The following is a 26,019-nucleotide window of genomic DNA, read 5'->3' as shown; positions in this document are numbered from 1 at the left end:
ACCTTACCCTTCATTAGGTGCAGCTCGTACGACAGTCTATTTACTGTTATTTCTTGTACCTTCCCAGAAAAAATATAGCATGCGCATTTTTAGCACATTTAGTTGGTGGTAAATTTGATATTTACAACTCAGTTTATTTTGAGTATATGCTTATGAAATAAATCAAAACCGCTACTTATTTGAGACGGCTGATTTTTCCGGTCAGTAAAATGCGTCTAAAGCAGGAATTCCGCATTTTTAGATGATTTTTTAAAAGATTCTAAGGGAACAATCATAAGACACACTCACTGCCCATAAGTGATCAACATTTTTCTAATATTTTTAGTCTTCAGCTTTGCATGGATTCAATACTTGAATCCAGATACATTCTCTTTTATATTCAACAAATGACTTCTCACATTTATCTAAAATCGCAGAAGCAAAATACATGAGATTAAAGAACACAAAGTGTGCCTGAGTGAAGCCCTAATATGAGACCTATGTGAAGACCAGGCATTGTCGTTCTTTACTCTTGAGAAGATTTATCCAGATAATTGTTGGCCGGTCCACGAACAAGACGTGTTGCAACGTTTTGTGATTACGTAGTTTCATAAACCGGCACAAAATGGTGGAGGAGTAAACGAAAGCTACAATGTACTAGTGAGTTTGTTTTTTAACTGAATTTGCAAATTGTTACCAAATACAGAGGAGTCGACCTGGAAACACAAAATAAATCAAAATACTTAATTATCTATCGGTTTTTTATTTCCAGTGAATCTGTCTTAATCACAAATAGACAACGAATAAAAGTTATTGTTACCTCAAATGCACTGGTGCGATAATGATTTTACCTAGGAGCGTCAATACCCATACAAGCATGGATGATCTAGAAAGTGCGAAAAAAATAATCATCCAAACATGTAAGTTAACATTGAATTATTTGATTGCAAACATGGAATGATATGATGTTGATCTCGATTGCTGAGAAGTATTAAGCTATTTTTTAAGGTAGGGGGTCAATTCTTTGATTTACTTGCAGGTATACCCGTAAAACGGGCATGTCGGGTTTGCGAAAATGAGCATCTCGTAGAGGCTTGCCGATTTGAACCTATGATCGATGACCTATTCCTCAGTGTGTGGCTCGATGGGCAGGTTTTGTGCTCTCCACTGCTGCATCTAGGCAAAAACAACCATAAATGCTTATTTGCTTATTACTTTACAGAGGGGAAGTAGGCAATTGGCAGGACTTATTCGCAGTCTTACTTTAAACTAGTAAATTATAAAAATGTCCTCTATCTCTTCAGATGCCCACTAAAGTAAAAAGACTAGTGTGTAAATTTTGCTTATCCTAACATTTAGGCCATGCATTCCCGACCAAGTCAAACAAACTTTTATGCACCGAACCTCATTGTTTTAGTCCATGGTTTCAGTTGAATGTATTTTTAATATTTTTGGCGGATTCGTAAGCACGATTTAAAAACTGGAGCTCAAAAAAAGTTTGTTATGACGTTTTTATCTATGAATAGAATTTACCCCACTGTACCCTATTATGAAACCTCTTTTTTAATAGGGTTCAGTCTTTGTCTGAGAAATTTAAACTGAATGCACTCATTATTTCCTTCGTTAGTGTTTCACACTTTGAAACCTGGCGACACAGTTGGCTGAAATGTACCATGAAATTCCGAGGCCAGTTTCTGCTTTCGTGTACTGTGATGAGAAGGGCAGTGCACAGGTGGCCTCTTTGGCTGATGTGCACAAATGGGGACAAATAAAAGCACACACACCTTAGCGCTTACGATATCTTGTAGTTTCTGATTCTTTTAAAAAAAGGAAACTGCTATGCAGAAAATTGTCCTGTTTTAACCCTAATTCCAAATAAAGGAAATTACGGTTTTCCATAGAAGACCAAAGAAAGCATGTTGTCAATGACATGATAATAAGTAATTTTAACAGCACTTTTATTTTGGAAAATCTTTGGGAATAGAAAATTGAACTTCCTTTATCCTTGACACTCATAAAGGGGCCTAGGAAGACACCACAACAGTGGATAAGCACGGCGCCCAAAACAGTGGCATCATCCAAGCACTTGAAAAGCACGTATTTCAGAAATTAAAAAGCGTTAGACCAAAATCACCATTGACTACAAGTTACGGCTACTCTCACGAGCATGTTGACTCCAAAGCTTTCACCGAACAAAACCAGGCGTGTTAGTCGGTTTTAAATTAAGAAATCCGATCTATTAAGCTTCAGCAGTTATTTCTACATTCATTGATATCGCCTGAATCATGACCGACTCGAGTAGACTTTGAGTTTCCAAGCTGTAATCTAACTCAGATTCTGTAGGTCAACACTTTGTGCGATTCAAAAAACTCTCAAATGGGAGTTCTGTCGCCTTAATTAAGATAGTGGTGCATAGGACAACTAGACAAAACGGTCTTTTTCTCAACGGAGTTACCGTTTCTTGGAGGGGGTTAAAATGCATAAGAAAGCAATAATTAATTCTAACTGGGCGCATCGTTTGCATCCACAACGTAAACTCAATCTGAGTTTTACTGAGAGTGTCCTCACATATATTCAGGCTAAAGCACACAAGGTCTAGAACATAAAAAAGGCTGAGCTTGCTTGAGCATTAATATTCAGTTTACTTTAAAAAATGCGTAAAGAGGTGCAAAATTCTATGCTTACTAGTCAGCATAAAAGTGTAATTCTGAAATTGTTTTAGCGGCTGTGATAGATTGTACTTTCAATTGCATGACCCCGTAAAATGTCTTCGAGATGGCGAAAAATCTTAGTTGGGCATTTGAAGATCATAAGAGTAGACCAATTAATGCAGATTTTCTAATATTCCCCCTTCGTTTTAGCCGAGGAATTTCCTATCTTCATTGAGCTTAGTTTTCTTCCTGAATGTGCTACACCCGCCTATTGCCCCTAGAAGAATCTCATGGTTCATTGCAAAATGTTTAACATAAAAAAAAGTAGTGAATTCTTCAGAGTGATATGATGGGTGAAGTTTTACGGTGTCATTGGTAAGGAACTGTATACGGAGAGTGTTACTAGGCTTAGGTTATGGGATACCGCTTTCTCACCCAGGAGAGCTATTAATAAGCTAACGATACAAACATTTGTTTCTTTTACAAATAGTTCATTTCTTAAGGCATAGAGGTAGATTAAGATCAAATGCTCATTATTCACGGCTTAAGGGGAAACAATGTTTTTACTACTCCATTAAATACTACCGAACAACGAGAAATCTATTCGGATCCCATCTTAGATGCAGTTTATTGCGTAAAATTAAATTACTTAAGAATCGGAGTGGATGTAAAATGCAAAATACTTTCTACGAAAAAATGTTGAGAACATATGATGCTAAATAGCTGTCAATTAAGCTGTTATTATTTTTGAAGAAACCTTATAAGGATGCCGATAAAAGAATTTAATAATCACCGTGACTTTCTAAGTATTTCCAGGATATCAGGCGTCCTATCTAAAAATGTTGGCACAAAGGTTGGTCCAAAAGGTGGATTTCTTCCAATGATTGTTAAGCTGGTATAAACAGAAGAGATTAAAATTTCACCCTCAAATATCGTGCTCGAGGTCGGCCACGCTTGATGCATTTGTTCGTCCTAGCCACCACGAGTAAGTAATTATTAGTGAAAGAATGTAATAAATGTGCAATTTTTAAAATATTTTGCTCAAAAAGCTTATTTTAAATAGTGTAGTGCAATAAAAACAACAAACTACCACGGTTAAGATGACCTTGGGCATTAGGCCAGCTATATTGTAGTAGTAATTGCAGACATAATAGGTTAAGTTCCCGATTTAACCATTCTTATCAAGAAGGACTACTAACTCCTTATTCTGAACAATTGCACATTTCGTGGTCGCATTTGCAAAAATAAGTAAGGAATCTTGAGTTGCGATGTTACGCCTTATCTTTGGTACTTGGCACCCTTCGCTGCCGGGTCAAGCGAAAGCCGAGTGAACTGTGCGATATCTAGCCTACACAGAGACATTCTGAAGGCAAAATTCATACATTCAAAGGGTGCATGGAAGCAATGAGCGGGAACACGAAGAGAGGTAACATCTGCTTCAAACTAGGGTACTTAAACTTCATGAATCACGATGGGAATTCGGATGTCAGTTGTTCAAATTATTTTATTCAGGCCTGCCAAAAGGTCCTCGAATCTCGTAATGTCGGCAGTGCGTATGTATGTGCATATCATGACTTACCTTGACTTATTTCCTTTAATGGCTGAGGTTCGGCATTCTTCCAAATCCTCGGCTTTCTCGTCCTGCCCGGGCAGAATGATCACTATCCGTCGGCATCTAGCCAAAAGTGACTTCATCGCAGGTAGACTCAAAAATGCTGTGTATTCTATCTCTAGAAATTGACGAACGATCCCAAGCCGTGAAATCGAGTTTATCGGAAAATGGCGTTAAATAGATGGTACTATAGCATAACGCATTTACGACATTGTAATTTAAATCTTTCTCTAAAGTAATCTTATCCTGCCTTTTTGCGCGAGTTCTACAAAAAGGATCGTATTTCAATAACCCTTTCCATGGGTCATTAACATCTTCAAATGACAAAAACTGATTAAGTAAACCAGCCGCAATTCTTGACTTATGAATTTAATTAGGGTTAGCACTGTCCCACGTGGTTTAACTAGTAATCACAAAGGGGTGTCAATATAGCTTAATGTAAAATGCAAGTGAAATGCAACCAATCGCTAATCGGTCAAGGATTCCTGTAAGTCATCTGCTAAGTAACGCATAATTCAAACTCCCTTTTTGTTCTTTATTTTAATAGATATTGGTATTTTGGACTAAGCTGTCAGACATTCAACTGAAAAAAAGGTTTTGCGTATGAGCAACATGCTTGTACTTTAATAAAACTGTCCCATTCCTACATCGCCTTTCGTCGGACTCACATATTGTGTACACTTGTCCGAAGTGGAAGCACAATGGTGAATTTAAATTTTAAGTAATTTGCACTTGCTCGTTTAAATTCACGTTAAGTCCTGTAACCGGCAGTCTATTTCATGCTCATCTGTTTGCACAAAGATGATGTAATTATTTTCGCAGAAAAAATCACCTTTTGACGAAATCGACTGACCATGAAAATACACTACTTACTGCTGCGATCCAACTCAGCAGGAGACACAACGGCTGGATGCTTGACGCATTCATTAGTCCAAATGCATTATGAAAGCGAACACAGATGGTTTGAAGTCTTGCTCTTGTTAGGTAGGTAAAAGTACTTACGAGCAAAGATAAATGCCTTCGAAACTAATCGGGTTGCTCATTAAACGCAAAGAGTGTAGCCGGATTGCAGGATGCCAGAGTCTCTGGCTGCCCCTTTCCTTGGTCCAGTTGTAACTGGTATATATTAAGCATAGATTACTGCAAGAGAAGAGCAGCTTCGTTCCTCAGTGATGTGAAAACCAAAATCAGGTTTATTTAGCCAATTGATTTTAACGCAATTGAATTTTGATTGAAAGCAAATGAGACTAGCTTGACAAATGTCACACAGCAAATATTTTGTATCAAGAAACAACCAAATTCTGCCGAAGAAGTTGATTATAAATTTATGCCCTAGTTTACCTGTATAAGGAGGGAACAAATACCAGGTTGCATAACGCAGTTGGTAAAATCAATTCTTTGACTTCAGTGTTTTCCTTCCTACTCTGACTATGAGAAACTGACAGTATTATGTGCATTTCGTGAACAAAAAGTGTACGTAAGGTAAGAACACAAGTCAAATTATAAATTGAACGAATTTGACCAGAGTTGGTTTGTGTTAAGTTTTACTGGTTCTTAGCAAATATGCATCTCATTGCCAAATGAGTTCATAAGCTGGAATAAGGATGTTAAAGCATATACTGAACAATGACCAAATTATTAGCACCTTCCTTAACAGAGTGTATGATGGACTATTCTGGCTCGTTAAGACTTTTTGCTAAAAAAAGCAAGTAGACATAAAAAATTTGTCCCTGAACTTATAATATTAAACTACGTTCCGAGAAGTAGGAAATTATGTGAAAAACATATCAGTCATCGAAATATCAAAAAGGGTGACATCAGTACCCGATACAATCAATCAATGAGAATCGGTGAACATCCATACCAGCGAACAGTTAGGTGATTTATGGAAAGTTGATGATTAAACTTTAACTATTTTTGAGCATTATTATTTTTAAAATGTTCTGAATAAACTTAGGATATTCCCAATTGTTTTGAGTCCAAATGAAGCAAAATGCATCTAACTGGCGATTCCCTTAAATTAAGTCATAATTAAACGAGTGCTTTTAATTTAAATACGTGCCTTTTAACCTTGTAACCCTATTTTCTGTGTGCTATTGTACAACGATGCCAGATTTTAGTGCATGAGAACGCAAAGCATTGCCAGTCATAGAGCATATTTGCTGAAAACGTCAAGTTTACTGTAAAAACATCTTTGAGCACCTGCAAAGTCATCTAATGAAATCCCAAATGCGCTGTGCTGTTAACATAAACATTTTACTAACATACAGCTAGAGTTTTAATCCAAAAATCAATAGCAAAATCTTTTTTTCTAGCTGCCCTAAGATTAGTCAGCTGCATGGCAATTAGGAAAACAATATCGTTGTACACGACCAAAAAATGAAAGGGAACGGAAGTTCATCTATGTTTTCACAGATTGCTTGCTTACTTTTGCAGTCTTTGCCGAGCCTTTTTACGAGATCTTACACTATTTGTCCATTTTTGTTTACGCAGAAATAGTAAACAAGGGCTGTGAGGCAAGATATTGGAACTGTTGCATGCCTATTAAATTTGACGCACACATAAATTACTCCATCAAGTATACCTGCTAAACTTCAAACAGCTGTGGGTCAAATTAGGGAAAAAATGCAAGTAAAGTGCATGCTGCCTCCATACTCTAAGTTTCCGTGTATTTTATAAGAGCAAGTGAATTTCGATGGCTTAAACAAAGACTACAATTAGTATGGGTGGTAATGTCCTTTAAATTGTGGTCTGAATTGGGAATCTATGTCGCTATTGTTACAATTACTTAGAATAAGGAGTGTAGTATTATCCAGTATTTTCAGTTCAGCCTTATGTAAAAGCTATGATAGGCAAAATCATGACTTTGTGCATTCTTTTCGGTAGATTTCAGGTAAAGTTCATATCTTTAATGAAACCGGTACTTACTGCTCTTGCATAAGAATAGACTACACTTATTGTTTAAATGAATCAAATACCCATGTCTACACATATCATGACATCCTGCGGTATTGCTACGCTTCTTCCGATTTATAATGCTAAATAAATTATTTCGGTTTGCTCTATCACAACTTCAGGCGCATTTTTCGTTGCATTTCAAACCTACCCTAAACCATTAAGGGGCTGTGGTAGCATTGCTGAAGAAAAAATGCTAGCATACAGGAGTAAGAAGCTACTGGCAAGACATTAATGCTAAGCAGCTGAGCCAAAGTGCAACCCACGCGGTTTAAAGTGCCCTGTATTCCCATTCAAAGTTTGGCGAGCTATCAGACCACCACATTTTTCCAATTACCTTACTTTAAGTTCTTTAAACAAAGTGTAAAGGAAATTTTAAATGGCAGCACCTTTCACAGTTATTGAAGCACCAAAAATAAGCAAAATCCACTACTTGGCAGCGTGTTTTGTTCATGGAATACGTTCGGTGTATACCTCTTCAACTTCGGCCTTCATTCCCTTGGAACGAGTGAACTGTTTAGACTGGGGCATTCTTTATTAGTAATAATATTAACGGGGGCAGTGACCTGGGATGTGCTTGTTGAGAGTACACTTCCTCCTCGGGGCCTAGATAACGGCCGTTTCGCCACGAGATTCGTGTCTACTGAACACTTCTCGTCCAAAATTTGTATTTAAACAAACTAACAAACATACAAACTACAACATCTAAAGCAATTTTCTCATCTACACTTAAGATGTTCATAGTTCCTCTTTTGTTTAAGTGAGGAGTCACGTGCCTTTAGCTTTAATGCGCTCTCTTTGTCATAAGGTCAAATGTTTGTGTTTGTGGCAGCTGTGTGATTTTGGGTAACTATTCTTCTGTAGTATAGTGTCGTGGCTGAAGAAAACAAATTTGTCCACCATTAAACAGGCTCAAAATTTTATCAATTCCCATATGTAGTCTGATTTTATAATCAATCATAATATACGAATGCAGGTAGTTGACCATCCGTCCGCAGGTCGATCCTTTGCTCGCGCCCGTCCATTTCGTAGAGTCGAATGTGATCACGCAGCAAAAGCGCTAATTTGCAGGAGAAGCATCTTAGTCTATTTCTAGGCCGTCCATGTGGACATCAAGCTATAAGATGTGACGCGATAATACGCTCTTTCTTTTAAAAATGGAGCGAAAACCCATTTTAACCATATGAACGGTTGCACACCCTGGTGCGATTTTTAAAGTGGGTACGCTTCAGTTTGTAAAAAAACCAAACTCTTAGACGGCTATTGATTAAACAAATGAAGTGACGCTGCTGTCTTGCGTGCACCAATGGTGACAACGGCCATTCCGTCTTTGCTCTCATTCCAGACGCGCATTCAGCTCCTGTCGATCGATAGACAGCGTAGTTTCCGTCGCTCTCCCACCGTGTACGCTGAAGAAGTACAGTGACGATTGTCGTACTCTGGTCACCGCATCCACGTCCCCTTCATGTAACTACCGCTTTAGTACGGGGCCTAATCTGCCTTTAGGTTCATGGAAATTTTGATCCATGTTATATTCTGGAGTCATTGATGCAGCCTGTGTGATCTTGTTAGTAAAATCTAAACAGAGGTTTTAGTGCTAATAGTACATCCAACATTTCATTGAGTACGTCGAACTTTTCAGTCATGAAGTGGATTAAAAGCCTTAATAGCTTTCAGTGTGACTGAATTCCTATCCTAATTGGCACAGAGTGCGAATCGCATCTATGAAAAGGCTGCTTTGGTGATGGACTTACGCAGTGATGCCACTAGCCAAAAACATTACAGCATCATCCTTGTCGGTCTAGGATAGTCATCAGCAGATGCATCAAGAGAGGGTATGAAAGGCCTCTAAGACAGCTTTCATTTCGAAGCGGTGAGTTGTGTTAACCTGTTTTTCGATCATGCCACACTTTTCAGTCATAACAAATTTGCAAACCACTTACATTTCTCAATGTGCTCAGCAGATACGGCTCCCACATTCAGTGGAAATTAGTGCTGATTTATATCGCTACATTGCGTGAAGCCTTTGTTTGATGATGGCACCAGCCAAGGGCAATCGACACAGGACATTGTAGAATCCAGACACGCATAAAAAATGCAGAAACAGAATGTCTTGAAATCCCTTCGTTATGTTAGCTACGTGTTGGCATTGATGCTTATACTATTTGTGAATATCTATCCCAACGACTCTGCTAATCTAAATCTGGTTAAAAGTAAGGGATGAAGGTGTATCTAGTAATGAGATCATACTGTATCATAGTGAAATTATAATTAATCATCCTGTTTTAAGCGTACAAGGTTAACGCCCACTTCACGATGCGGTGTGACCGCACCATTGTGGAAGCAGAAAGGTGAATAAACACCAAATCCCAAGTGTTATTATTCAAAAGTTAGCTGGAAGAGTTGAGACTTCGGGTTTCCAAAAATTGCATTCAAATCTTTTTTTCCAGCTCAGTAATGTAACAAACTCATGCGAAATCAACCCAATGTATGGCCCCACACCCCCCAAATGCTTTGACGACCTCGGCTGCCACAATGATGGGAGCTTAATCGCGGAGCCAATCGAAAGAAGCACAAGCTTTAGCAAAAGGCCCGGCGATGATGCATGCGGGAATCGCCACCAAACCAATGGTCAGGTCCCGTCTATTCATTGGGCAGTGGTAGGCTGCGTACAGCCCCAACCTACCAATTAGATGTACAAATTCACGATTAGCCAATCAAAGTTCCAACAGTGCGGTCAATCAAGACATGCGATGGTTGGCGTTTACATTTACTGACGCGCTGACATGGCCGCTGGTCGCAACGTGCTTTTTCCGATCGATGCTAGCGAGAACTGCGAAAGGGCATTCAAGTGGTATGAAGCGAACCTCCGAAAGCCAGGTGATGTCGTTTTCTTTGTTCATGTGATTGAACCTGTGTACACAACTCCAGCGATCGGCTTGGCCATGGAGTCACCTCCCCTCATGGTGGATGACATGACTCGGGTTATGGAGGAGAGCATAGCGGCCGGCAAGAAACTTGGACAGAAATATATGCAGATGGCTAAAGAGAGCAACTTAGATTGCAAGGCCTTCCTCCATGTGGACACGAAAGCTGGTGCGGCGATTGTTAAATCCGCCATCGACCACAAGGCAGACATCATCGTTATTGGCTCCCGTGGACTTGGTGCCATTAAACGCACCTTCTTGGGCAGCGTAAGCGACTATATTGTGCACAATGCTGCCATCCCAGTCGCAATCGTTCCTCCGGCTCTCTAAAGATGCAAAAATACCTTTTTGGTACTGATGCAGTATTCTTGCTGTCAAGTGTCCTTTTGTTATATCATTTGGTCGTTAGTAAATGGGCATGCAGGTCTTGCTCTTCTCATAGTTTTCATTCCAGCATTTCACGCAACATAGATGGATATGGTTTTATACGACTTGCTATATCATACTCTGCATTTTGGTAGTATTATTATAGGACGTTCATGGTATCGTCACTGTAATGGTAATTAAATGCGGTGAGTCAGTACTTGATCCTTACCGAAAGTGTTATATATCGACACAATCGCTTGGTTTTAGGTTATGTAGTTGAATTGTACTTGCGACGGACAGCTATAAATCACCACTTTTGTGCTTTCCCTGCAAGTAATCTAAATCGGTGAATAAGCGTGCCTCCTGCTGATTAATTCAACCCTCTCCCCCTCAATGTCAGCGTCTGGGTTGCTGTTCTATTAGGCCGTTCGTCGTCGCCCCCTCGATGGTGGCCGATGAACGCAGTCGGCGAAGCTCTTTGTGTGTGTGTGAAGAGGTGGCACATGGAAATCGCGTACGTGATTCTCCCTCCATAAAACTTAATTTTATTGCCAACCTCTACCTGTAACAAGCCGAATGCGCTTGTTACCTTCCATCAACTACACGTGCGCTGAAGGTGAACTTCGGGTACGCTAATGTTGTGCACCCGCGTTCTTTTACGCGGTTTACATTGTGATAGCACATTGATGAGTTTTTGTTCATTTCCAAAGCAAGTAGCTCAGTTCCTATTTACTGTGACTTGTTGAACTTTAACTTTACTTGATCGCCTACATAGTGCTCATGGACATTTCAATGGTTTTGTAATGCCGTTAGGGGTCCGGTTGGTGCCATCTGAATAACCTTCATTTTATGCAACACTTTTCAATGACTACACCTCAATATCATTGACACCGTAGCATTCGCCTACTTTCGACCGATGGAGGATGTTCAATCATTTGGCTAAAATTTTAATAAAGTCATATTTTGATCACTTGCTCGTGAAAATGTAATAAAACCGCGCCAGAATCGACTTTATTCATATTGTATCATAGGAGTCATCCGAAAAGTAGCAATTTTCATTTAAATGCATTCTTCGAACCAGCCTCTGGACCTGTTATTTAATTGATAGGGTACATTACTTAGTTCATTTTTTTCTTTTCGGGGACTTCAACGTGAGTATTTCATTCTTTAACCTTCAAGAATATGCAAGCCTGATGAAACGGCAAAGACTCAACCAGCATTCCGTCACTCCAAGCTGATTCGCCACGTCTAAAATTAAGGAAAGCCATAAGATTATCATCACCCTGTCACCTACATTTGGCTCTCCCATGCGACATCTTGCGCATCAGTCAGAGACTGTGGTATGTACCAAAAGCAGGGTTTAGTTGATCTTTTGTTGGTCATAGTATGCCTGAAGCTTGGGGCTGTTGAGATAAGTCACCACTAAAGTCGCTACAATGAATACTAAGGAGGCAACTGGTTCCCAAACTTTCGCATGAGGAAACCATTTCTGAAGTCCAAGGAGTTTGTGTGATCTGTCGTAGTTACTAAAAGGTAGCTTTTCCTTCTAAGCTATACCTTAACTGATTCGACAAAAAAAACTTCTTTAAATACGCGGGTAGGGTCAATAAGTGTGCTTGAGCGCTTTTTTGTGCGTTGTGTGGTCTGATTTATACGACTATTTTGTCGGTTTTTGTAATTAGGCTGTGACCCACCTACACTAAGGATAGTGGTCATGTCATGTGCACAGCAGACATCCCCTTTGAATTAAATGGGGTGATCGTGTGGCTGGTGATCCGTCAAGTATGCTGGTGATTGGCGCTCATTTAGTGGGGAGCGACGATATGGGAGATCGTCTATTTGATGATACCGGAAGGATAAACTACTAAAAAAATGTCGAATAGCATCAAAAACGCTGTTTAGATGACCGAGTTTCACTCCCATTTGCGTGGAATTCGCCCATTACTACTGAGTCCTGGAATGTAAAGCTGTTTCATCGGCTGTTTTCTCCCATCAACGGCATATCATTATTCACATTTTGTGTTGGAGTGATCTGTAAAGTATTTTCCTCAGCACGTTTTCACTTTTTTGGAATCCGTCACGTAGTCATCTTTCCTTCAGGGATGCGCAGTGTAGTTGCTCGTACAAATTCGTCAGTATTACATGACCTCGAGAGCTAAAAAGTAGGAAATGCTAATCTCATCGATAAAATTCAGCAACAGGCAAAGCGGTATACCGGGTTGGAGAACCTCGGTTATCGGTACATATTGTAAAAAAGAAGTAAGGGGGTGGATGGGCCCTCACACGACTTAACTCATTTTACTAAAAAAGATAACTGTGAGCTGGACCGGATTTAAATGCACAAAATACTCACACATTTGAGATTAGTCTGAACGCCTCATTGTTGAAATACTTTTGTTCATCTTAAGCACAAATATTTTTCGTTTTATACTAGCTGGACACGAAAATTAAGTGATTGAAAGACTCCATATTGAGCCTAGTCGGCTCCTGTAAGAGAATGAAGTGGGAAAGTTTTGCGTCGGACTCAAATGTAGCGCGAATTCGGCACACTTCACATAGATCAATTTGAATGCTGGTTTAGAAAAGTGGTTGTATTTATAGGCAGAGAACGTAGCGCTAGCAGCACATGACCTGCTGATTCACTTGCAGCATGAGGTCATGTGGCCAAGTCTGTTTACAAGGTCCTTTGTGGAGGTCAGCGATCTCTGGCTATCCTCACATATGCGAGCCAAAAGGCAGCAGTGCAGTCAACATTGGTAGGTATGTCGCATCAAAATACGTAGTAAAGTGCACAATACTGCAGAATTATGATTTCTGCATTGAAGATTATTAATCTGTACTAGCCCGAAATCAACATAGCCCTGCTCTTAAGACGTCATATGAGTAGTAGTGTTTGGATTATCACTTCACGCATTAATGAGTGAGAACGTTTGCATTACAAATAAACGCAGAACGTCTTGTTCTTTTCGCAAAGATGGTTTTGGATCTGAAGTTGTGGAGCCGCACGATAGCACAAAACTGGCACATTTTTAAGGAAACAGTAGGTTTGCCAATTTACTATTATCGAGACTTGCTGTAGGGGGTTGGATTTTGCATAAAGCTGCGTAACAGAATGTGCGTCCCAACCCATTAAACAACAAGTAAAATATTGGACCATACTGTGTTAAGAAGTGAAAAGGAAGAATTGGAGCATGTGCGATGGCTAAATTTCAACGCGTTTCTACGATAGGGCAAAGTGAAGTTAAAAAAAAGGAATAATTAATTTGGTGCATGGCGGAGCTTGTCGAGAAATAATGGTACCCACCAATCCAAAAACGGCAGTCTACAACACTAACCGCCAATCAAGTGTGGTAGAAACTCGATGCATAAAAGCGACCGCACTGAGCTGTGCAGCACAGACGAATCTCGATGGGACGCAAATACCTTTTGCCAATCGACACCAGCGAGAACTGCAAACGAGCCGCGAAGTTTTACTCCGAAAACCTTCATCGAGGTGATGATACAATAATTTTCCTCCATGTGATTGAACCGAACTTGAAGGCCAATTCGAAGAACATAGCGAGGAAGGAGGACTCCGAAATCCACGAAACGACCTCTCAATTGCAGAAGACAGTAGACATGGGGAAGGCGTTGGGCCACAAGTACCTCGCATGGGGTAGAGAGGCGGGATTCGATGCGAAGGCTTTTGTACGTTCGGACTCGAAGCCTGGGGTGGCCATCATAAAGGCGGCAAAGGAGCTCGAAGTGGACCATATCATCGTTGGCAGCCGCGGACTCAACGCCCTTGGCCGGACACTGCTGGGCAGCGTGAGCAGCTATGTGATTCACCATTCTCAAGTTCCTGTCACTGTCGTGCCCTGCCCCGATGAAGAAAAACCCACTGGTAGCATGCGACGGCTGTCGCTCTACTAAACCATCAACTTAAATTTCTTTCCTCTTCCATCTTCCCCTCTGCTGCATTACTGACAAGGCTGATTCATCTCATATAAAAAGACTAGCTTCCATTTTAGCCTTTTTCTGATCAAAGGAAAATTGTGGTATGCATCGTGAAACCAAGTCAATCAATTAATAATACGAAGAATTTCACTTGAGTTTTATTTGCAATCTACAATCAGCGAGCTCAAAGTAAGTGGTTTTTACAAGCTTACCAATTCCGCTCCTCAATGCAATTAACTGGTTGAGGATTGTCATGCCTGCTGTCAAAATAAAACTATCAAAAATAACTTTTCTCACCTTAGTGGGGTTACCTACTAACTGTAGCCTTTCAGTCCGAATAACAGCAAGAGTAAATGCACCACACATTGCGATGCATCAATCAGGGGTGCGAGCGTGTTACAAATTCGTGGAAGATGGTTGTTATCCTCTGTGCTTACGCTTGTGTTGCAATTACCTGGGTAACCAGCCTTTCCATCAACCGAGTTGCAATAAATGGCTCATTTCAACTGTAAAAATAGAAATATTGGAGATTACCGTATATTATTCCACTTCATGCAAGTTTTCACATTCAAGTCTTCACAGAATTTTGGGTATATTGCAGTGAAAACAACTACTTACTCTAAAGGATAATTTAAAAACACTTTGGTGTTTATCGTTGGCGTGTGAATTGACGATAATTCTTTATCAAGGAGGCACGAGACCCGCCATGGCAATTCCTTTAGCCAATAGTAGCGATCTGCGCCTTCTGCACACTCATTTCGCATTCACAGCCTGGTTTTGGTATTAGGCGATCAATTCAAAATAAATGCATTCCTCTATCTACTCTATGGCATGTTGAAATGCCCTGTGCTTGCACATGCCAGTGGTAAGCAGAACTAGATAAAACCTCTAGGGATGAAGAGCAAAAGCTCCAGTCACGTAATTTATACACACGTACACGCCAGCAAGCAGAAAATGGGATACAAGTAGAATTAACAGAATAGACCTGTGAATTCGCCTTCCTATCGACAGGGGGATTAACTGCGAATACGGCTTCCATTGCTACATGCGGTACTGCCACTGGGAGGACGATGAACCCATCTTGGCGAACGTGCCGGAGGCGTGACTTACTCAAGGCACGATCGCTACTGACGGAAATGGCTCATCGACAGGTCTGGTGGGGGAATCGCATGAAGATTGTGGTCAAAGTTCGAAAAAGTGCGTCAGATCGCTGAGCTGTACTTGTGGATCTGTGAGGAGTTGAGCGTAGGTTACTGCATGTCGGCTGTGGTCGATGAGACCACTGTGAGCGCCGCGAGTTAAAATCTGGTCGACTTTATGATTGTCGGCTCCCAGGCTATGGGCCGCACCTACAGGGCCACCCTTGGCAGCGCCCACAGCTACGTTCTCAAATAGGCCGGCGCACCTGTGCACGTCGTGCCACGTGCGAACATTCAATCAACTGGCCTCCTTCCCATCCATTCAGTATCTCTGCTTTTACCAACTTATTCTACTGATGCCCTGCAGTGCCAACTCTTGCATTATTAATAATATAATTGTAATAGGGTAGCAACGGTTTTTCGACTGCGACTTCAAACAAGGCTATTAATTTTACGTTTCAAATGAAACCGTTAACATTCCTCTATATTTCACTGACTTGAATGGCGCTTAATCTATCTTCACTTTCGGCACCTACTCCAAAGTACATTACTTCGATATCTTACTTTTGTGAGCCTTGACTTATCGGGCAACAGTGATCAGATGACTTTAGTCACGTCTCATTCACCCCATGCAGTGAACAAATGATACTGCACTAAGATTGTGCTTAATTCATATTTATGATTATTTAGTTCTGTCTGCCCACTCGCATTACTTACTGTAAGCAATTAATTTAAGCCACTTCTCATTGGGGTTAATTTAAACGGTTCCCTGCTTTTTTTATCCCCACTTCCTATGGCATCTCCCCGTCGCTATCATGTGATTACCACATGTTAATTCTCATCCTTATGCGAACTCATTACTGGGACGACTCCTTTTTTTCTTAACGGGGATACCACTTACCTATTTTGAGGTGCTTACTTTAGTTCTTAAGCCTCCAGTGCAATACATTTCCTTGAGCCAAGGACACCTCTTCGTCACTTTCAAAAAAAACAAGGGCAATCCATTAGTTCACAAAGCAATATTCTTTAGGTTTTTATGAAAATAAAAGAAATTTCATACTAAATATATTTTGCAGACTTTCGAACCCAGCATGGGATTGAAATTTTTCTTAACGTAGAGCTCGATATACTTGACAAATTCTCACAAAAGTGATAATTCTATGGGACCTTTTTAAAGGTGAGTTGTCGTAGTTTTCGAAAATGAATTACATATACCTCGGGTAAACTAGAACATGAAGGTGGTTAAACAAATGAGCCAAAGAGAGAACGTTAAAGATGTTAGTAGGAAGGTGCGATCATCAGGCTGCCTACCTTAAAAATATGTCACTGTGATACAAAGAAATGGGGATTGCTTTCCGAAGAGAAAACTTAAGTTCAACTTTAAAATATGCCAACATATTGAAACAATGCCATAAATTTACTAAGAATATAATTTACTTAAACATTGCCAAGTCATTTCGTATCACAGGTTATTCACAACCATCCCAAAGGGCGGCGCTCTGAAACATTTCCAGCTACTGCGCAATCCAAAATGTAAGCAATATTTGTTACTTAATTTATCAAGTAGCATTTAACGTTACAAAAATTTTACTCTAGATTTTGTCTTGTAGATTTGGGCGATCTAAGATAAAAATTTATTAAAAATAAAATGCGTGAATGTATACATGGCTTAGGCAACATTGTAACCAAGAAGTTAAAGGCTTTTAAGGAACATAATTCAAACATGCCCCCATATACATGTGTATCTCATTCCAAATTGCTTGAGTAAAAAGCGCCACATTTATGAAAACTAAAATACTTCAGTACTAAATATTTTGGCAGAGAATTGCCTTTTAACAAACGCATTTTTAAAGGGCAGGCATCAGTGACAAAGGATGTTACTGTTCGAAAAAAAATTTACGGCATCCACGCTACTCAGATATCGACGGGGTGTTCTAGTCCCGTATTATTGTGTAACAACCGAAGTATATGTAAATTTCATTTATTACTCCTTAACTATCACTATCATAAAAAATTTTTTTGAAACAATTAATTTTAGCTAAAAACCATACATATTAATGTATCAAAGCGGATGATGTTAATATGGCCATGAATATGATGGCAGTATCACTGCCATATCGATAAACATTAGCGCCAATTTTTAGAAATTTTCCTTATTCTCGACTAAGAGTAATAAAAATGTTAATGAAGCTTCGGTCAAGCTTATATAAACTTAAGAGGTTAAATTTAGACGTTATGTTTACGTATACCGCAAAAGTGCACAGCACCTCCAAAGCACGCCCGTAATTAAGGTTCGGTTAGGCGGGCAGCAACATTCGCATTTCCCATCACCTTCATATCGGCTCATGCAGTCGGATAAAACGGACGCAGACGGTGGAGGCAACGGAAGCAACGGAAGCGGAAGTCGAGTTCTCCTTTTTCCGGTCCAAGATGGTACGGCGAGTGAACGAGTGTTCCGTTGGTACTCCCAGTCCTTTCGTCGACCCGGGGACGAACTTCTCATCCTTGCCGTGGTAGAGCCTACATTGCGGCTGCGCGAGTTGCAGAAGGGAGGAGTCAGTTCAAATGACCCTCTGGTAGAGGCAGCGATGATGGGCGGCCGGAGCGTTGTGCGTCGGTTTCTGCAATGGGCGCACGGGCTCAGTCTGCCCTGCCGCGGCCTTGTGCAGTTGGACATCAGTCCGGGCCTCAGAATCGTGCGGACTGCACGTGAACGGGGCGTCCACGCCATTCTCATGGGTCCCCGTGTACGAGCTGCAGGCGACTTCGAGGGGCAGGAGTTTGACAGTGTGACTGAGTATGTGTTGCGCAATTGCCCAAACATCACTCTGACAGTCGTTCCTCCATCTACAGACGATAGGAGAATGCGTCGAGACAGTTTTTATAAACAATTTATTGAGAACTTCTTTTAAAATAGACATCAGTAGTTGCAATGAGTGCGCATTGGTCTACAAACTTAGGATCTGGCAGTATTTTGATTTTGAAGTCTCACTGTGATTACACATTTCTATGTGATTCGCCTTTTTCGTAATACACTTACCATTAAATGATAAGAAAACTTGTACTCAATGAGGTTTACATTGTAATGAACCCGTTCTTTAGCACATCAGAGTCTGCACTGTGTGCTTTTCACTAAGTCAACTGGTGAAAATATATAACCCAGATTACTAAGCTGTCGGCCCTTCTTTGCCAATTCCAGCGTACTTCATCATTACCGCCTTCTTCTTTAGGGTTTGACTCACCTCGTACATCTATGGGATTAACAATTAGGCGTTTTGAATAAGTTCATTTTAAGCTAATAACAACCGTTTTTTTGATAAATTTACAAATCCATCAAGAATCCCCTTAATAAACATTTATAAGTAATACTAAAATAAGGTAGAATAAAGGTGTGGCAGGGTTGAAGATTTGGCTCGCAAAACCCCAGGGGATTATTTCTCATTATTCATCATCAATCTAATAATTTGTCACGGTCATCAAAAAGTAAGGGTTTTCAGGGCAGCTGAAGATGGACGGACTGCATTGCTAAGGTGATAAATGGAATGAAGTGAAAATTCAGTAGCAGTACATTATCAATCACAACCCTAGTAATGGTAGTGAACTACCTTGGCTAAATACGCACTTCACCCAAAAGAACTTCTTTAACTTATTCAGCGAGTTACTCATTTATCTACCTGGAAGGGCTTGCTCCCCGTCTCCTTTTATACTCTATAGAATTTTAGCGTTTCTTGTATTCTACTTACTTTTTGTACTCAACAAGGTAGGTATCAAAGTGTCATTGCACTCGACTTTCAGGTTTCTAAACAGGAGTTTGGATGTGATAATGTGACTAGTTAATTCACGTATCCTAAATGTGCCATGAACTTCCCCTTATAGGAGGTGTACGAAACAGCCGGGATTCGGTTCCATTCCTCTAGTTTTATGCCAATTTTTAAGAACAATTTGCTATGCATTTAGCCATAATTTCCCTGTAGTTGCACCGTAATTACTTTTTTAGTAAAAAGGCAACTGTTTTTATCCCTTCAAACGGAAAGTACACACTTCTGTCAAAACACTGACCGATTTCATAGAACTTGAAGCTTGTGTTTACTTTGGGAACTTAATTGGAAGCTGGTCACCCGGGGCTTGATTTGACCTCATAATAGGTGGACCAATGACCTGCCAAGAATGCCAATTAGCCAATCCGATTAAAAAAAAATTTGCCTAATTAGCTTAACAATAATTTATACTGCCACAACCATGTCAATCGCTGGCGGTGAAGAAGGTCGAAGGAGTCGCAGAATCCTCTTCCCCATAGATGGCAGCGAAAGTTGCACTAACGCCTTTAAGTGGTACCTCAACTACATCAAGTTATCCGGCGATTTTATTATCTTCGTGCACATCGTGGAGCCGGTCTACACATCTTCTGAAGTGCGAATCGACATAGAAGGCCCAGAAGTGCGTTTTGAGGACGTTCCCAAAACTATCGATGATGTTATGAACAGAAGCAAAGCCCTCGGGTTGAGTTACATGAGCTTGGCGAAAGAGGCCGGTCTGGAGTCAAAGGCCTTCCTTCACATTGAAACGCAACCTGGTCGGGCTATTCTCACTTCTGCAAAGAACCACAACATCGACATGATCGTGATGGAGGCAGGAGGTCAGGGCATTTTGTCTGGAGCATCCCTCGGTCGTATATCCGATTATGTCGTGCACAACTCGACCGTTCCTGTTGTCATCGTGCACGAGTAAAAGGACCGAAATGTCTCTTAAAATCAAACACTTTTTCCAACATTTTAGACGATTTGCGATCCTTTGTAGCTTAATGAGTGTGCTAAAAAGGGAGTTATGCTCTTATTTTCATTCCCATAAAAATCGCCTCATGGTGTTTAACACGGGAAAGAGAAGAATAATTTTTAGAATGGGAAGTATGCCCAGTATGTTGCTTAAATTAATTGTAAAAGATGATTGCAGTTAAACTACAAGACATGTGAATCAGTGGCCTCCCGCATCACTATTCATACGCATGAGGAGCAGTAGAAGAACAGCAGCAACAGCACTACCAACTCCGACAGCACATTTGAGCACGAAGCAACAAATAATAGCTGAGAGTGAAACATCTTCAACTTTGCTAATGGCAGTTAAAGTGTGGGGGTAGAGTGTGGTCTGCTGACTGATGCAAATACAGCTGCGCAGTAGCTGTGCGACCTCAGGGCAGCCATCAGGTCATATTTGTTGGAAGTCACCAATTACCAATGGCAACGATACACTGATAGGAGAAGTACCAAATCACTTTTGCTTTTTTGTATGAATGCTTATTCGGAAGAGAGCCGTCCTGTCAAAACTGGGAAGAGAGTTTAAACGGAAAATAAATTCTTTAATTTGCAATAGTATCCACCGAATTTGTGCGTAAATAACCATCAAATGATTAAAAATACAAGGGTTAAAGCAGTTATTTTCCGGTACCATTGTAGATACATTATAATGAATGATGCATTTAATGTGCTTACAGAAATCAGGATTAACTGAGATACTCAGGATGTTGCGACCGCCTCGCTCGATTACGATGTTAGCTTCTCTTTGCAACGACTCCTTGGCGCATCTGCCGATAAAATCACCCCCACTTAATCCGATTTGCGTCTACTGTACCAGCCAGTGACCTCCCGAGAGAATTTTCAATTGCAGGTTTCGACCATCTTTGGAAGGAGTGGTTAACCACTTGCTTTACTTTGTAACGGTGAAGTCGTTTTGATAGAGCGTTTCCCAGCAACTTCATTGATTAATTAAAAGGAGAAATATAGTGAACCGGAACGCCTCCATGTTCGTCACTAAAATAGAAACCCACACCAAACAACTCAGCCATACTGATCTCATTTAAAAAGAAGGATTTAACGTGAACGTAAGATTGTCCCTTCCGGTTGTGAACCATAGAAAACATTCTTCCGCGTATCCTTTATTCAAATAGCACAGCGCGAACAGAATATCCTGCAGTTTGGATCTGCACAGAGTTCTTATTGTGGCGTGTACACTTCACAACAGCTTTTTTGGCTTACAGAGCCAAACGGCTGGGTGTCTGAATTTTGTCTGCTTGATTTACTCACCTTTGCACTTGGTGTTTTTAAACTCCACTCAGTGTGTCACAACAGAAAGATTTACATATTTAGTTTATTTCCGTGGCTTATGATTTCATTCAAAAGGTACCTAAGGGTGTGTGTGAACTTAACGGATTCCATCATTCGCCTACGAAACAACTGCCAACCTTTTTTGTAAATAATAACTATTATTGTGGTTTCCATAGCCCGAGCGAAGAAAACCGAAGCATATTTTATACCCACTTATAATATCACCTTTATATGCGCATGCACATGGGAATTACTAGTATTTGTAATTCTTCGACTTACTAGTCTCCTATAACAAATCAACCGAGGCAACTTCAACTTGGTTTGATCCATAATTGCCCTGTCTCTGCCTTGTGAGTTGAGCAGTCGACTTCAAATCCAAAACACACGCTCAAAAATCATGCAGCAACTTTGAATAAGACGAGACACGGTAGCAAAATTTCATCATTCTTTTCTTAGCTCAAAATTCTAACAGTCGAATTTCTTAAAATGAGAACATCCTTCTGCTTGGTACCTTGTATAGCTAGATTAAGTGATGGAATTACCGCTTATTGTTTCCACAACGAGCCTGGCAAAAGACAAATCTGCAATGCCTAATGCAAGTCCAGGAAAAGGTTGTGGAAGAAGAAACACTTCCAACCATTCAATGCTATTATGAAAAAAATGGAACTTGGTTTTTCTATCAAATAGGACAGTAAAACATTAATTGAGCAATGTTATTCACCTGCAACCCTTCCATCTAATGCTAGGAAACTAAGTAGTGAAATCACTCTTCCTAAAATTGATAAAAGAAAATGTATGCGAAAACTTTCCGATTGAGAATTAGAGGGTTTTCAAGCGGAGACAAATAGTGAAGAATCACATCCAGGCCCGGAATTCGGCTCCGCAGAAATTTGGCTCAACCGCTCAAGGATTGGAAATCACAGTTGTGTGAATAAACAATGTTATAAGTACTCCTTCAACAGCGTTGGGGTTTGCAGTTGTCAATGTTGCGCCTTTCAAAATATCATTTATTGTTCGTATAAGCACTTGAAAAGCCCCAAAGGAAATCCATTAAATCGTGTTCATCATCGTAAAGCTAATACAACTCTGCCTTTTCTTTAACTTTGTCCCAGAGAGGAAAGTATATGGACAAAACAGTCATAGTATTTATTCAGAGCCTCAAGTCTTCCCTGGAGTCTTAGTAAGCCTTTCTAGTTTGGGAGAAAATTTACAATTAACGCACAGAAGTGCCAGGAGAGTGTTATCCCAGCAGACAAAAGTACAAGTCAGGAAGACTAAGAAGCCCGCCTAGTTAGATTCACATTCAAACAAGTACAGAAGTATTACATCTGTATGAACGTATGTATGCTCACAAGTGCGTGAAATGAGTTTTCATTGCAGGACCCCATATATGCTTTATGGACGGAGACGCATCTGACATTTGGATTCCTCTTCGTGTAAGCAAATTTGTTCGAGAAAAGTAGGTCATTCCAATCAAAAGATCTACTTGAAGTCTTATGCTACTTAGATGTTATAGCAATGTACAAGTAAATGCAACGGATTTCCTCTAAAAGTAGCGAAATTATAAAAAACCGGATTTGTTGCTTTTGACTAAATTAATAGCTGTAAGTGAATTCTGCAAACTTGAAACTAACTTGAATGTAATACAGAAATCTTAATCAGGGAGGAGGTAGTTGAAATGATACATTTTGATGGTACAGTCAGCTCGAACTATAATGGACTTACCTTTCTAAGCGGGGAATGCAAATAAGAAAGTCCGACTTGCTTATGGCCAAGGAAGACGACTTGCCTCCATGCCTGCTCACTCCAGCTTTTGACGGCACATTCAAGTTTACATTAGAGTTCCTAGTTTGCGGAAGGCTGAACACTTTATAACAAATATCTGGACCGTCTCTGCGACTTCAATTCAGAAACGCTTCTCCATTCCTGTTTCTTTTAGCAAACGATTTTCCTAGATTAAACAGAGGGAATTGTTTACCACATGGAATAAAATTGTTTACTAATATGTCCATTCAAGGGAAGCTATGTTAGTTTACACATTCTATTTTCCTCTAAGAACATGCGATGTTGGTAAATTTTTACGGTGGTTACTTTTAAGATGGGGAACTAGTAAGGTCAGAAGAATTTATCGTAGCGTGCGAAACATTTTCACTCAACCAATCTTATGCATCATAATTCGCCTAATCAGTTCTATCCACCAGTGATAATCTAATCAGAACAAAATATTGGGAAAATATGCTTTATCCGAATAAAGAGACGTTCACTCCACAAATGACCGCGGATTTCCCTTCTAGGCCAATGGAAGTAAGACTATTCGAAGCCTTCGTCTAGAGAACAGACAATGCTATTATGCTTTATGTCATGGAGACTGTAGGCTATTTAATAAAAGACTAGAGCTTCTCACCATCCCCACCGGAGGTCAAGTGGTGGATCGTCGGGTGGAGAGGGTTTGAATAGTGTGTGCAATATAACTAGACTACATTCAATGATGCTACTTTCCTGGAGTGAGAGATTCATTGTCCACCATGAGAGGCCAAAACAGGCCGTTGTCAAATTGGCTGTCAATGAAGCCTCGGTGGTTTTAGTTGCCGCGCATGGTTTGAAACAGTGTAGGCAGTTCCAAACGGTAAGTGTTGGCCAATGTTGTGCAACGCTCAAACGAAAGCGAGAAATCATTTTTGGTTTTAAAAGGGCCCAGTTTCCAGAAAATAAGTTATTTGGAACCAGCTCTCGTGGTAAAAACTACTTATTTCTTGTTGATTCAATCTGTTTACTAACTTCGTACTAAAAATGAACTTTGTCAATCAATTAATTTGCTTTTGAAATTGACCTAAAGTGAAGTAATACTGAAGACTTTTGGGCGGTAAACTTCAATCCTATCAAGGCGACTGATGAAGTAATTTATTGCGCGTATCATGATTCAGCAAATGGATAAAATAGTCAGGACCTTCTCAAGTCATAGAGTTGTACATTTAAAGAATATAAACATGTAAAGGATATGGGTTTTAATTTTGAAGATAAGGTAAATAACGGGACATTCCAATGGTTAATATTATTATTCGCCTAGCAGACTATCCTTGGTTAAAGGAAGTGAAACCTGAAAAACCAGGGTCACTGCTTAACTCAGCGCTTCAGCTCAGCTTCAAATAGTAACTGCTTCGTTTGAAAGCTATCAATCCATTAATGGCGTCGAAGTATCCCAACCTGTTGTTCGGTCGTTAATACGAACGATCTATTAGATTATTGACTGCAATTGATTTATTGATTGTTTTAGAAAAATTAACGAATTCGTATAAAAAGATGGTGTAATGCAAAACCAACCACACGCATTCCATAATGGTGGGGAACTTTGTGTAAAAAAATTCCGGGTAAGAGAATTTATTACACTTCCAATATGAAGTGATGTAATTTGACCACACGAGAATTGAATGCCTTAAAGGCGCGCAATTTAAAGTGGTTAAAGGTTCGAATACGTGCGCGCTGAGTTACGCGTTGCATGGTAATGCTTAAACTGCTCTGAATAGGGCCTTTGAGGAATTCAACTTTACACCATAGTTGGTAAAAACACTTTCAGAGGTTATTACTGCTGTAGGACCAATCCAAAGCTAACATCAAAACATCCGAAAAAGTGGACGATGCATGCGAATACCAGGGAGGCTAATACCTTCATTTGCAAACTATCCTTTCTTCGAACAAATGAAGTCAATTGAGGAGGGGGCATTTTAAAATGCATTTAAAGATGTATCTTAGGTAACATTGTTTTCATTAAAACCCTGCCCCTGATATGTCGCATCTGTACCAAGATAAGGCTCCTAAAAGTGTTAAACTGCTGAGTTATGGAAGGAGCACAGCTGCCATCATAAGCAAGTCTGATGCGAGCATTTTCGAATTGAATTAATAAAAGTTGTGCAAACAAGCAGTAGATAGTTCGTAGGCCAGAATTTTTCTGTCATGGTATAGTGTTTCTACACTATGCAGAAAACTTAACTGCGAATTGAAGCTTGTGGTACTATCGAATGGTCTGTTTCCTTAAGCATAATAGGCTCACTTCAAAGAATTGAGTTAGGTGCCCTTAAAACTGACCGAATCCAATATTTCTCAACACTAAAATGCTATGCAATCTTCTTTTGAAGTTGATGGAGTCATTATAGCAGAGAGCAAAGTGAAGCTTGGAGACTTTCCGGTTAAAATTCAAACTCTTTGCTTAACTGTAATTTGAAGCCATGATGTTCAGTAATGATTTTAACAGGTGTTTTGCAGCATTTTATGTCCTAAGCTTTCGTAATATGAGCATTATTTCATTTTCTTTTGAATAATGCACAGTTGCTTAATTAGTTTCTCCTATGAAAACTACAG

General features: G+C 40.0%; 5 protein-coding genes across 5 annotated transcripts; 4 read left to right on the top strand and 1 right to left on the bottom strand. All coding sequences in view use genetic code 11, as the record gives it.

The window, feature by feature from the left end:
• Window positions 1–321: 321 nt before the first annotated feature.
• On the bottom strand, window positions 322–5,699 carry EGR_06698 (hypothetical protein; the record flags this gene model as incomplete). Its single annotated transcript, XM_024495947.1, has 6 exons — window positions 322–404; window positions 1,776–1,951; window positions 3,216–3,316; window positions 4,450–4,602; window positions 5,384–5,543; window positions 5,584–5,699. 6 exons carry the CDS (start codon window positions 5,697–5,699, stop codon window positions 322–324), a joined length of 789 nt encoding a protein of 262 aa, XP_024349607.1.
• A 4,284-nt stretch (window positions 5,700–9,983) lies between these two features.
• On the top strand, window positions 9,984–10,454 carry EGR_06697 (hypothetical protein; the record flags this gene model as incomplete). The annotated part of the gene is made up of 1 exon (XM_024495946.1): window positions 9,984–10,454. The coding sequence occupies one exon, from the start codon at window positions 9,984–9,986 to the stop codon at window positions 10,452–10,454; it is 471 nt and encodes a 156-aa protein (XP_024349606.1).
• A 3,444-nt stretch (window positions 10,455–13,898) lies between these two features.
• On the top strand, window positions 13,899–14,402 carry EGR_06696 (hypothetical protein; the record flags this gene model as incomplete). The annotated part of the gene is made up of 1 exon (XM_024495945.1): window positions 13,899–14,402. One exon carries the CDS (start codon window positions 13,899–13,901, stop codon window positions 14,400–14,402), a length of 504 nt encoding a protein of 167 aa, XP_024349605.1.
• Window positions 14,403–17,910: 3,508 nt separating this feature from the next.
• EGR_06695 (universal stress protein) lies at window positions 17,911–18,477 on the top strand (the record flags this gene model as incomplete). The annotated part of the gene is made up of 1 exon (XM_024495944.1): window positions 17,911–18,477. One exon carries the CDS (start codon window positions 17,911–17,913, stop codon window positions 18,475–18,477), a length of 567 nt encoding a protein of 188 aa, XP_024349604.1.
• A 1,327-nt stretch (window positions 18,478–19,804) lies between these two features.
• EGR_06694 (universal stress protein) lies at window positions 19,805–20,293 on the top strand (the record flags this gene model as incomplete). Its single annotated transcript, XM_024495943.1, has 1 exon — window positions 19,805–20,293. The coding sequence occupies one exon, from the start codon at window positions 19,805–19,807 to the stop codon at window positions 20,291–20,293; it is 489 nt and encodes a 162-aa protein (XP_024349603.1).
• Window positions 20,294–26,019: the final 5,726 nt, after the last annotated feature.

Source organism: Echinococcus granulosus (assembly GCF_000524195.1).
Source record: "Echinococcus granulosus chromosome Unknown EG_S00062, whole genome shotgun sequence".
In the NCBI taxonomy this organism is placed as follows: Eukaryota; Metazoa; Platyhelminthes; class Cestoda; order Cyclophyllidea; family Taeniidae; genus Echinococcus; species Echinococcus granulosus.
Note: the sequence above shows the minus strand (reverse complement) of the source record. Positions and strands in the feature narration are given on the sequence as shown.